Consider the following 11,777-nt stretch of genomic DNA (forward strand, 5'->3'; position numbering starts at 1 on the left):
ATATGCAGCCTACTGAATCATGTTGTCGTGGGTAGCGTGCATAGTCTAGCGGTTAGCGATCTTGCCTCTGGAACTAGAAGCCCCGGGTTCGATTCCAGCTGTGTCACTCACCCGACATGCACGCTACCGGAAATGGTCGCAGTCCTTAGGACGTTAAGCTGTGGTCCACTGTTCCTTGTGCTTGTCGAAAAGAGCGAGGGGAATTTCCCCGGTACAATGAACCTATAACTACTGTATGTAGCATCTATCCTCCTGTCACGACCAGTGGAAGATTAGCTCATCCTTTCATTGAGTTCATTTGAGCTAAACTGGTTCGAGATCACTTTCCTTTCCTTTTTAACAGGTCATCAAGATGTTGGTTGTCGTGATGACGGTATTCTTCGTGTGCTGGACTCCCTACCATGTGCTACAGATCTGGCTGCAGTTTGGAACCCTGCCCAAGGTATCCAATTCAATTTTAAGGGAATCATGTTACTAAAAGATTATTCTATCAGTGAATTTTGAAATGTAGCAATCACGTACCTCCAAATTTTAAATGTCAACTGTACATCTTGACTACGAAGTGAGCTAATCTCGCGAGAACACGAGACTAGATCTACACAAGTCTCGTCCTAGTCTCGTGTTCTCGCGAGACTAGGTCACTCCGTGATCAAGATGTACATGTACAGTTGACATCGACAATTTGGAGGTACATGATTACTAAAAGTCACTGATAGAAGAATCTTTTAGTAACGAGTAATCACACGTGACTGATGAATCTTTTCAACGATAAGGGAATCAAAAACTAACTCTCCAACAAAAGTGAGACAATGTGTTTCGCCTGCAATTTACAACCTACATGGCGTTAAGGATGATCATAAATTGCAGGAGCATAAAGTGCATAGATGAAAAACATATTTTAAAAGACAAATAACACTTCTTTGGTATTCTTTCGTTAGCGAGGCAGAAAATAGTTAAAATGGCAGCGTGCTGAGCTTTTGCCTTGTCAACAAAATAACTACAGGGCTATATGTCTACTCGTCTACACGTAAAACACGGCTTGTCGTCTACACGTAAAACTTATGTACTACCACAAAAGACGTCAGGGGGATGTTACGTTTGCGCTGTACAAGGAGGGTTAACCTCTTTGCACTGTTGTACGATAGACTCGCGGCGGCCAGCGAGTATTGCCCAGACAATTTCAAAGACGTCCTATCCAGAGTGGCACTTATACGTGTTTTTTTCAACGATGAGCAACATGGGAGAGGAGTTGAGGCATTGGTATAGAGGTCTCACAGCGAGATGTGTAAGTGTGAACCATGGAATGTTCAATATGGAGCTCAATTTCATGTATGTTGAAACTACCCTGATGAGTATTCATCACAGTCATACATCATCCACAGTCCTTTGAGCCAAATACTATCTCATAGATCGTTCTTGTCAATATATTAAACATTGATCACTTGAGCTGAGTCTGCTAAGATGAACAAGGCAATCTACATGTACCTCCTTGTTGTTTGCTTGATACAATGTGTTCTGTGGTTCAATTCACAATACCAGCTTTGAAGTCGCACAGGTTTTTTTTTTCTGGATTTTTCTTTTTTCACCACCGCGCATTAGTTTTGGGGTCTCCAGAGGAGGTCATTCATAAAATCAAGATTGTGTGGCCTTATGTCTAGCAACTTATTGCATCCTGACAGTAACCTTTGAAAAACCCTAGCTACACTTCAAATCAAGCTGTTCTAATTGGAATCTTGTGAATCTACTCATACCGGATGATCGGCATCCTTAGCATTCTGACATTTTGCTTCTTAACAAATAATGAAGGGTTGCCATGGTTACTCAGTGACAAATCACGTTTGACGTCTATGACGTGCGTTTTCTGTGATAAAAATTCTAAAAATATTGTCTGTTATTTGTGGCGTCGTGTGGCATAAGTTGTAGAGCGCGTGGCTTTCTAACAAGGCGACCCGGGATCGATCCCGGTTTGTGCTCAGAGACATGTCTGGACTTGAGCCCCGACGTTTCTCGGGAAAGGCACTTTACACAGATTTCCCCCCTCAGTTAGAGGGACAAGTCTCTAACGAGAGCAGCGCCAGGCGGGCTGGCATTATCAAGGCGGACCTCGAGTGTAAGAGTCACCCGACAGAACCAGCACGTCTCCCTCGAATTGGTGCCGCAGGAGAAGACGGAGTGTGTGTGTCTCAGATTCGCAACCTGTTATCCACCCTAAACAAATCCACGCGGAGGCTACTGTGTCAATCCTCCTCACTCAGGTGTAGGAACTGACACGGTCATCATACTCGAATATCTGTATCTGTATCTGTACTCTGTTACTCTGTATGATATCAATACTATGAACTGTTCTATGATTCTTTATAGTTTTTTTTAAATTTCCGTTTGAACCGTCTTTAAAGGATTTTTCGATATCAGAGTTTTTTCATGATACAAAAAGAAAGTCTAATACGGTAATAAAAAAAAAACACTGACACTGCAAGTCTCCAGAAATACAACATCCTTACAGATTGAAAATGCGTATGTACATATATAACTTATGCAACATCTAGCTTCAGTTCAGCTCAGCTGCACCAGACTTGACCTTCGTAGATCATTCTTATGTACTGTAAATATATTCGTGTGAAATTATCATACAAGATGACTAGATCTTCATACATATTCGGAGATTTTGAGACAAGAGGGTCCAGGAAGAAAACACCACTCGTTCATCGAGGCGTGTTGTAAGATACTTGTAGACTACGACTTATTATCTCCATGAAAATGGAGATATTGTTTTTGGCGTGTTTGTGTATGTTTTTGTTTCCGGACTATTGTAGTCAGCATAACTCAAGAACCTCTGGATGAATTACGATGATATTTGGTATGTGGGCGGGTGTTGTGAAGCCGAAATTTAAGGTCAATTTTGAGCCCCCTGGTATGTGACCTTGGTACTGCAGCAGAACTTCCGTTTTTGTATCTTTTGACCTGGACGTGCTATGGTCTTGATTTTTGGGTGGTTGATAGCTTGTGATGTAATGAAGAAGTGATGTAGGTTTGGGCCCTCTAGCAGCTTGCTCTGGCACTGCAGTGGCTTTATTGTGAAAATCTTCTAAGGAGAATAACTGAACAAAGGAACATCGGATTTCCATGATATTTAGTATGCAGTTAGCTTAGACAGAGATGTACACAACGATGGACAAATTATGCTAATCTACACAGTATATTTGCAGTGTTTTCCATTATAAGACTCAAATACACGTAACATATGTAGTTTATGGCAAGTGGAGCATCAGTAGATACCAATTTTGCAAATAAATTCCTAATTTGCATAATTAATTCAAAAGTGCCAGAATTCATCTAAGTGGAAAATGATAGGACTGACAATATTGCATCATGTCTAAGGTAGATAAAGTTATTTATGACCAAGTATATATTATGCAAATGTGTAAATGTGTAAGTCATTTGCATAAACAGAATTGTTCATGGAGACATGAGGTCGCGGAACTCTTGTTTTTCTTGTTTTTCCGTGTACAAAGAAAATTTCTGTCAGCAAGAATATAACTCTGTCTCCAAGAATCCCTGTTTTAAGCAAAAACAAGAATTGCAACCAATATTTTCTTCTGAAACCGAGAAAATTCAAGAAAATTTGTATAGTAGAATCAAATTTTTAAAAAAAATCTTAAGGAAAGATTCTGTAAGAATACTACATTTGACCAAAAAAAAAATATATATATATACAGGGCTGAGAAAATTCTTGAAGAACATCATATTTTGGAGAACATCATATACTAGAAATATTTTCTTAACTTTCTTTGTGTATAAGAATTGACATGCAAAGACTTTCGCAGAAGGTTTCTTAGATATTCTTGAATTCCTTTGTATAAGAAAATCATTCTCAACATAAGAAAACAATAAAAATAAGAGAAAAAAAAGAAAATAGATTTTTGGCGCGTTGTTAGATGTCTGTACAATGATATAGCATATGAAATACTATCGGCAACAATATATAAGATGGTGTGGCCTTTTGGCTAGCAACTTATTGCATCCTCGCAGTAACCTTTGAACGACCCAACACTTCAGATCAAGCTATTCTAATTGGGTTCTTGTGAATCTACTCATACCAGATTATTGGCACCATTAGTATTCTGACATTTAACTTCTTCACCAGTAATGAAGGGTTGCCATGGTTACTCAAAGGGATAAATGACGTTTGACGTGATTGAAGTGCGTTTTCTGTGATAAAGATTCTAAAAATATTGTCTGTTATTTGAGGCGTCGTGTGGCATAAGTGGTATAGCGCGTGGCTCTCAAACAAGGGGACCCGGGATCGATCCCGGTTTGTGCCCAGAGACATGTCTGGACTTGCGCCCCGACGTTTCTCGGGAAAGGCACTTTACACAGATTCCCCCCCTCAGTTAGAGGGACAAGTCTCCAACGAGAGCAGCGCCAGGCGGGCTGGCGTTATCAAGGCGGACCTCGATTGTAAGAGTCATCCGGCAGCTCGCTGCAAGCATCCCAACCAGAACCAACACGTCTCCCTCGAATTGGTGCCGCTGGAGAAGACGGATGACCAAAGTGTGTGGGTCTCAGATTCGCAACCTGTCATCCACCCTAAACAAATCCACGCGAAGGCTACCGTGTCAATCCTCCTCACTCAGGTGTAGGAACTGACACGGTCATTATGCTCGAATATCAGTTTCTGTATCTGTACTCTGTATGATATGAATAAAGATTACGAGTGATTTGCCTACCCTCATTAAATCAGGACCACTATCGCTCCACGTTAGCTCACTCGCGTAGGGGCCTTGATCTTCAGCGCCAGTACATATGGTTTTGGCGACGTCACCACCAAAACAGCTTCAGCCAATCAGAGGGTTTCCTTAACCTCATCTAAAGCAAAAGCGCAAAGGACGCTGGGAAGCTATCAACCAATCAGGTTACGTCTCACATCGTTACTTTAGGCTCAGAACAAATTAACCGCCAAATAAGGATAGCTCATTAATTATTAATGAGCAACTGTCAGTAACGGCGCCAGACCCATGTCTTCCGGCGCTGAAGATCAGGGCCCCTACGTGAGCGAGCAACGATAGGGGTCCTGATTTAATGAGGTTGGATTTGCCATACTATACTATTTCTCCAGGAAAGCCCGCCATACTTCAAACAGCTGCGGTTTGTTGTGCTGCTGCTCGGCTACTCCAACTCCGCCATGAATCCCATCATCTACGCAGGCGTGAATGAAAACTTCCGAAAAAGCTTCTGGGATGCCTACAAGTGCAAGCACTGCCGCCGAAATCAGGTAGGGCTTTCAAATACAAAATCTATGCAAAAGCTATGCTCTTAACCTGAGCTACAAAACAGTATAACAGCTCAAGTCAGTGTTACTTGATTTACAAACAGCTATTATCTAGTGGTAAATGAAAACCTCCCAAAAAGCTTCTGGGATGCCTACAAGTGCAAGCACTGCCGCCGAAATCAGGTAGGGCTTTCAAATACAAAATCTATGCAAAAGCTATGCTCTTAACCTGAGCTACAAAACAGTATAACAGCTCAAGTCAGTGTTACTTGATTTACAAACAGCTATTATCTAGTGGTAAATGAAAACCTCCCAAAAAGCTTCTGGGATGCCTACAAGTGCAAGCACTGCCGCCGAAATCAGGTAGCTCTTTCAGATACAAAATCTATACAAAAGCTATGCTCTTAACCTGAGCTACAAAGCAGTATAACAGCTCAAGCCAGTGTTACTTGATTTACAAAAAGCTATTATCTAGTGGTAAATGAAAACCTCCCAAAAAGCTTCTGGGATGCCTACAAGTGCAAGCACTGCCGCCGAAATCAGGTAGCTCTTTCAGATACAAAATCTATACAAAAGCTATGCTCTTAACCTGAGCTACAAAGCAGTATAACAGCTCAAGCCAGTGTTACTTGATTTTCAAACAGCTATTATCTAGTGGTAAATGAAAACTTCCGAAAAAGCTTCTGGGATGCCTACAAGTGCAAGCACTGCCGCCGTAATCAAATAGCTCTTTCAGATACAAAATCTATACAAAAGCTATGCTCTTAACCTGAGCTACAAAGCAGTATAACAGCTCAAGCCAGTGTTACTTGATTTACAAACAGCTATTATCTAGTGGTAAATGAAAACTTCCGAAAAAGCTTCTGGGATGCCTACAAGTGCAAGCACTGCCGCCGTAATCAAATAGCTCTTTCAGATACAAAATCTATACAAAAGCTATGCTCTTAACCTGAGCTACAAAACAGCCTAACAGCTCCAGCCTGTGTTACTTGATGTACAAACAGCCTTTATTTGCCAATATCCTCTATATGACGCCAAATGAAACGAATTATATAAAACAGCTTTCCTAAATTCTCCTAGCTTTCACCATTTGAATACTTTACAAAAACCCGTCTTTCTACTAAAACCAACCAACCAACCAACCCACTTACGATACAAAACGTGGGTCACTTCATTTTCCACTGCCTTCAGAAAAGAAGTCAAACCCAACCATCGTCAACCATAGTTAACATAGAACTTTCACAGTAGACTAGATAACGATTTCGATTTCCATGTATCTCCATGTACTTGTTTGTCTGCAATAAGCCTTTGGGCATGAACTTTCAATGAAGTTACTATTATTAAAGTTATTATTATCCAGTGGTACTGTTCTTTTGCTCATTGTACTAAACTGTTTATGATACAATTATATGAGCGAAGACTGTAAAATTTGTAAACGTTGTTATCGCAATGTTAGGTGCAGCCGGATGGACCTGCAGTGTGGCTCGAACATCCTCACGAGAACATCGAAACTCACAGCACCCAAGCACCGCAGGAGCTGCGCATCCAGGCACAGAACACAGCCCGAGCCTGATGGACACACGCATTACACAGTTTAGGAGCAATATGCCACTCAAAACCCAAAACCAACCGCAGTTTAAATCGTTTGGGGCATATTTTGCGGAGAATGCACATAGGCATTGCCATATTACTTAGATTTTACTCTTTTAAATCTGCTTTGAAAATATTCCCATACACACGTTCAATCAATCAATCAATCGATCGATCAATCAATCAATCGAGCAAGCAATTAATCAATCAATCAATCAACCAATCAACCAATCAATCTTTATTCTGAAATCAACATTGCAGGTATGTCTGACGACGCACCTGAATTACATTAGTTTTCTTACAGAAGTATGTTAAATACATTCTAGTGGACCAGATTTAAAAAACACACGCACACACACACATCACAATATTCATATCTATGCTCTTATATACATTAAAAGGGTTACTTTGGACGAACGAGGACAGAAGAATATAGCATTGAACTAGGTTTTGAAGGTCTTGAAGTTCTCTCAGTTTCACGAGGACGCTTTAGATGTAACTCTTAATGTAGAATGTATATAAGTATATAAAGTGTGCTGTACTGAGAGATTTTGTAAGATGATACTTGTTTATCCATTTTCCAAAATCCAAAAAAAAACTGTATAGTTGCTGTTCTATGATTCTTTATAGTTTTGTAATTTCTATGTGAACCGTCTTCAAAGGATTTTACGATATTGGAGTTTTTTTCATGGCTAATATACCAAACGGTAATCGAAAAAAAACACACACACACTGCAAGTATCCAGAAATACAACATCATTACAGATTGAAAATGAGTATGCACATATATAAATTATGGAACATATAACTTCACTTCAGCTCAGCTGCACCATACTTGACCTTCGTAGATTAAGCTGTACTGTAAATATATTCGTGTGAAATTATCAAACAAGATGACTAGATCTTCATACATATTCGGAGCTTTTGAAACAAGAGGGTCCAACTAGATATCACCACTCGTTCATCGCTGCGTCTTTTCTGATGTCTGTACAACGTTATAGCATATGAAATACTATCGGCATCAACATATAACTTTAATATATAAGTACAGTGACATAAGACGGACCTTTTCTTGATGTCAGCATGCATAAGTTCATATGGATCAGTACCTGACATGGGATAATCACATCGGTCACGTAGTTAACACGGGCATGAGTCAACTGAACAGAATAAGAAACAAACTACCTCGTAGGTTAAGAAAATATGACACAAACCCTGGTACCCTCACATTTGGATTACTGCTCTCCTGTTTGGGGAAATATAACAGCTAAAAACATCAAACGGCTACAGGTAGTGCAGAACAGGGCAGCGAGACTAGTCCTAGGATGTGACGCCAGGACAGACAGTGCAAGTTTTGCTACCTTCCGCTGGCTAGTACATACTAACATGCCGAAAACCCAATACCGTCAACTCTTCTTTCAGTCAAAAAACAGTTGGTATCAAACAAGGGCAGCAACGTCCAACTCAATCAAACTGCCAAAACTGAAAACGAATGCAGAGAAGGGAAGATTCCTGTACCGCATGACACACCTCTGGAACAGGACAGTTGTTGCATGAACTTGATATTCTTCTGTTATCTTCGAACTTCGATCGAGTTATCCTGTGTTGTGGGACAGTATTGCGTAATGTTGTATCGATGTGTAGATGTATTCGTTTAAGGACCACAGGAAGAATATCTGTTATCATATTGTAATCTAATTGTGGATCCGAAATAAAGTCAAGTCAAGTCATAAGTATGCCGTGTTTGTTCCCAGTGGCTATTCTGTTTAAAAAGGAAAATTAACCTAAATGTATGACAACAGCTGTCATTTGAATTCTTAATATCCCTTTACATATTAATGGTTGCTTTAGAAAAATTGCATTTCAAAAATAATGATGGTGGTGCCGTATCACTGTGGTCACCGGTCACTGCGTAGCGTTTGCTAGTACCGCTAAATATACGACATGTACGAAGCACATATAGATGATAATAGTTGCATTGTTTTTTGATTGATAGTTATGTATGCGTTACTATTCTGTACGTTCGGGACCGCATAGTGATGTCATCCCCTGTGATTGTACGTAATGTAAATACTTTGTGTTTGTGAATGCATCTCATTATTATGTATAAGCAGCGACACCTGTGCTGCATTGCTATGTGAACCAGTCAGAATTGTCTCGAAGAAAGTGACAGATGGTCACTGAAACGTCGGCGGAATAAATATTTTTGTTGTGTAAAAACAGTCTTTTTATTCAGTGACTTACCAACCTGATGAAACTATTCACGGATGTACGAAGCAGTATGAATTGGCAACTAGCATTGGAGTTCGGTGAAATCAAACCCATGAAAAAAAATAAACGTTTGATGTTAGAGTCGTCAACGTTAAATTGCACGAAAGAAGTAAATAATTGCACACCAAGAAAATCAAATAAGCATAAGGACGTAGTGTCTGGTATATTCAGTCGTTAAGCCGATGTCACATTGTTAACGACCGTCTGCTGAATTTCAAAATCGCAATAAAATCGAATGTATTTTTCTCCTAAAATGAACCCTGTTTACATTATTACAGGGATAGGTGACCCGCAACATAGGCCGATCTCTAAAAATCGCGCAGTTATCAAGGAAACATTGGCCGTATTGCTGCCGGAAATGTCTTTCAGAGCTCGTATAACACAACCAAAAATGCGTTTTCTTATTTTTCTTGTTTCTTCTCATACACAGAAAAAAATTCTGAAAAGAAGAAAACTTTGTGTTTGAGAAAAACGTTTTGTGAACGAGCTAAGAATTTCTTTCTTAAGTGATTTTTTCCTAGACATTTTTATTGAAGCAAGATAATTCAAGAAAGGAGAGAAAAGAATCTTAAATTTTCTTAAACATAACAAGAAAAATAATCTTGTAGTCAACAAAAACATGAAATTTAGACTTGAATTTCTAAAAATTCTTGATGGTGAAAAACGTGTTGAAAAACACTTTCTTAACTTAAAAGGATTAGGAAAGTGTTCCTTGTTATGACGATTTCCATGGAAACAATCAGACCAAGTCTTCTATTTTTCTTTCTTATTCATTCTTGAAATTCTTAGTATAAGAAAACTTGTCCATGAGTCAAGAAAAGAAAGAAAAACTAGAAAAGCAAGATATTTTTTTTTTTTGCTGTGTGACTCTGGATTAACGACCAGAGTTGAACGACTGCTCACAAGTTAGCTCACTTTACGGCCTTGTGGCAAATTTAGTAAAAATCAATACATAGAACCTTTGAGCAATTACCGGATACTCCTTTAGGCGGTTTGATGGGGTAATTGCAGCAAGCCGTGATTCGCATCCGGATAAAGGATGTCATTAAGAAAAGCTGAAGATTCTTCAGTGCCATATGACGCGCATGCTCTTATGAAATTGCCGTGGAGAAAATATCAAGAGCTCATGAGCACTCTCTAATGTAGTGTTTACGCGTATCATTCGGACGGTGCACTTTTGATTGACAGCACGAACACGTGCGAAACACCGCGTTCAAAATATTTTCTTACTGTGTATAAATAAAAAGCATTTTACTATTGGCAGATAAAATTCCTGTCGTGTTTTAGGGTGATTGTTGAAATATTACGTGTGGTAAATTGTTTTTGCACTTGTTCTGATTCTGTTTGGAGTTAATATGCCGTGGTGGTTTCGGTCTAGTAGCATTGCCTAATGCCCATGTGAAGTGCCCGCACGACTGCCTATGTATAGTACAACGCATGTGTGAAGTCTTTGGGTCAGTTTTGGTTGTCACTTCATTCAAGAAAAAAACACATCGGATTACACGTTGTTGACAATAATGACAAGCAATTACAATTCCAATTACAAGTTTAATATGAGGGCTGCACTGTGTCTTCCTGTAAGTTGGTGACTAGGAGATATCTTAGTAAGCTTGCATAGACAATAATTGTGCAACACATTCGTACCAATTTTTCATAATTTCTACATGTGCAAAGACCTTTTGTGGTATCTAGAACGTTTTGCAATGTAACGACGGACGTTTGAAACATGTTGCTCCGTTTCCAGTATATTGACCATTGCCAAAGGGTATAATAAAATTTGGTTTTTATTTCAAAATCATTGCGCGCGTTGATGTCAGCTATGAAATTTACTTGCTGTTGCCTTACGGTTGAAATTTGTTTCAGAATGACTTCTAGCAACACCGATGGACTTCAAAGCTAAATCTAAATTTCAATCCCGTAAATTTTCTTATTTATTCTACCAAATCGGATGAAGATTAAAATGCAACATATTTTTCATCCATTGGCAGACAGATACGTCTTAAATCACAACTTGCACAGTGTTAAGTCGTAGAAATAGGATTCATGTGAAAGTCAGGGAAACTCTTATCAAATGTGCTCCTCAGTGCAGCTACTGTACCATACTCGAAAGTGAAAAAGCGTCATGTGCTAGATTATGGAAGCTTGGGTAGGCTATAAAGAACTGTGACACAAACTGATGTGAATTTTTAAAAGACAACATTTCCCCATGTAGTTACAAGCGTAGTCATTTACTTAATAGGTATTAAATCAGCTGAATGACTGTTATTCACGCAATGCTTTTATCACAGACTTTTGATTATGTGATCAAAGGCACTGTGTAATATAGATGTCAGTTTGATATTTAGTCAACAAGACAACCTAGTAGATGAAAGGCTGTGCTGTAGGCTGCAGGGAGATGATGGTGCCCCCCGTGGTGATAGTGATAAGATATGACATGAAAGGCAAAAGCACATCAATTCCACGGTGTACAGAAAATGCGAAATGGAACGGAAAGGAACGGAATGTAGCGAAATGGAACGAAATGGAACTACAGATACTGCGAAATGTAACAACATGTAACAAAATATGAAACAAACTGAAATAGAAGTGATGGAAAAGTAAGGAAACGGTACTGTAGAAGGACTAAAATACTAAAGCGGGCGGTAGT

The 11,777-nt window shown here is 39.3% G+C and overlaps 1 protein-coding gene across 1 annotated transcript; it reads left to right on the forward strand.

Annotated features, from left to right (window-relative positions):
• The first annotated feature begins 284 nt into the window (after positions 1-284).
• LOC136445457 (galanin receptor type 1-like) lies at positions 285-7,301 on the forward strand. The gene is made up of 3 exons (XM_066443503.1): positions 285-442; positions 5,117-5,272; positions 6,726-7,301. Exons 1-3 carry the CDS (start codon positions 353-355, stop codon positions 6,840-6,842), a joined length of 363 nt encoding a protein of 120 aa, XP_066299600.1. The 5' UTR covers positions 285-352; the 3' UTR covers positions 6,843-7,301.
• The last annotated feature ends 4,476 nt before the right edge of the window (positions 7,302-11,777 follow it).

The sequence above is a fragment of the Branchiostoma lanceolatum genome, chromosome 11 (assembly GCF_035083965.1).
Source record: "Branchiostoma lanceolatum isolate klBraLanc5 chromosome 11, klBraLanc5.hap2, whole genome shotgun sequence".
In the NCBI taxonomy this organism is placed as follows: domain Eukaryota; kingdom Metazoa; phylum Chordata; class Leptocardii; order Amphioxiformes; family Branchiostomatidae; genus Branchiostoma; species Branchiostoma lanceolatum.

Coding starts and splice junctions, on each gene's coding strand:
- LOC136445457 (XM_066443503.1), top strand. CDS start 353: ATGTTGGTTGTCGTGATGACGGTATTCTTCGTGTGCTGGACTCCCTAC. Junction 443..5,116: donor AGTTTGGAACCCTGCCCAAG/GTATCCAATTCA, acceptor CTATTTCTCCAG/GAAAGCCCGCCATACTTCAA. Junction 5,273..6,725: donor AGCACTGCCGCCGAAATCAG/GTAGGGCTTTCA, acceptor TCGCAATGTTAG/GTGCAGCCGGATGGACCTGC.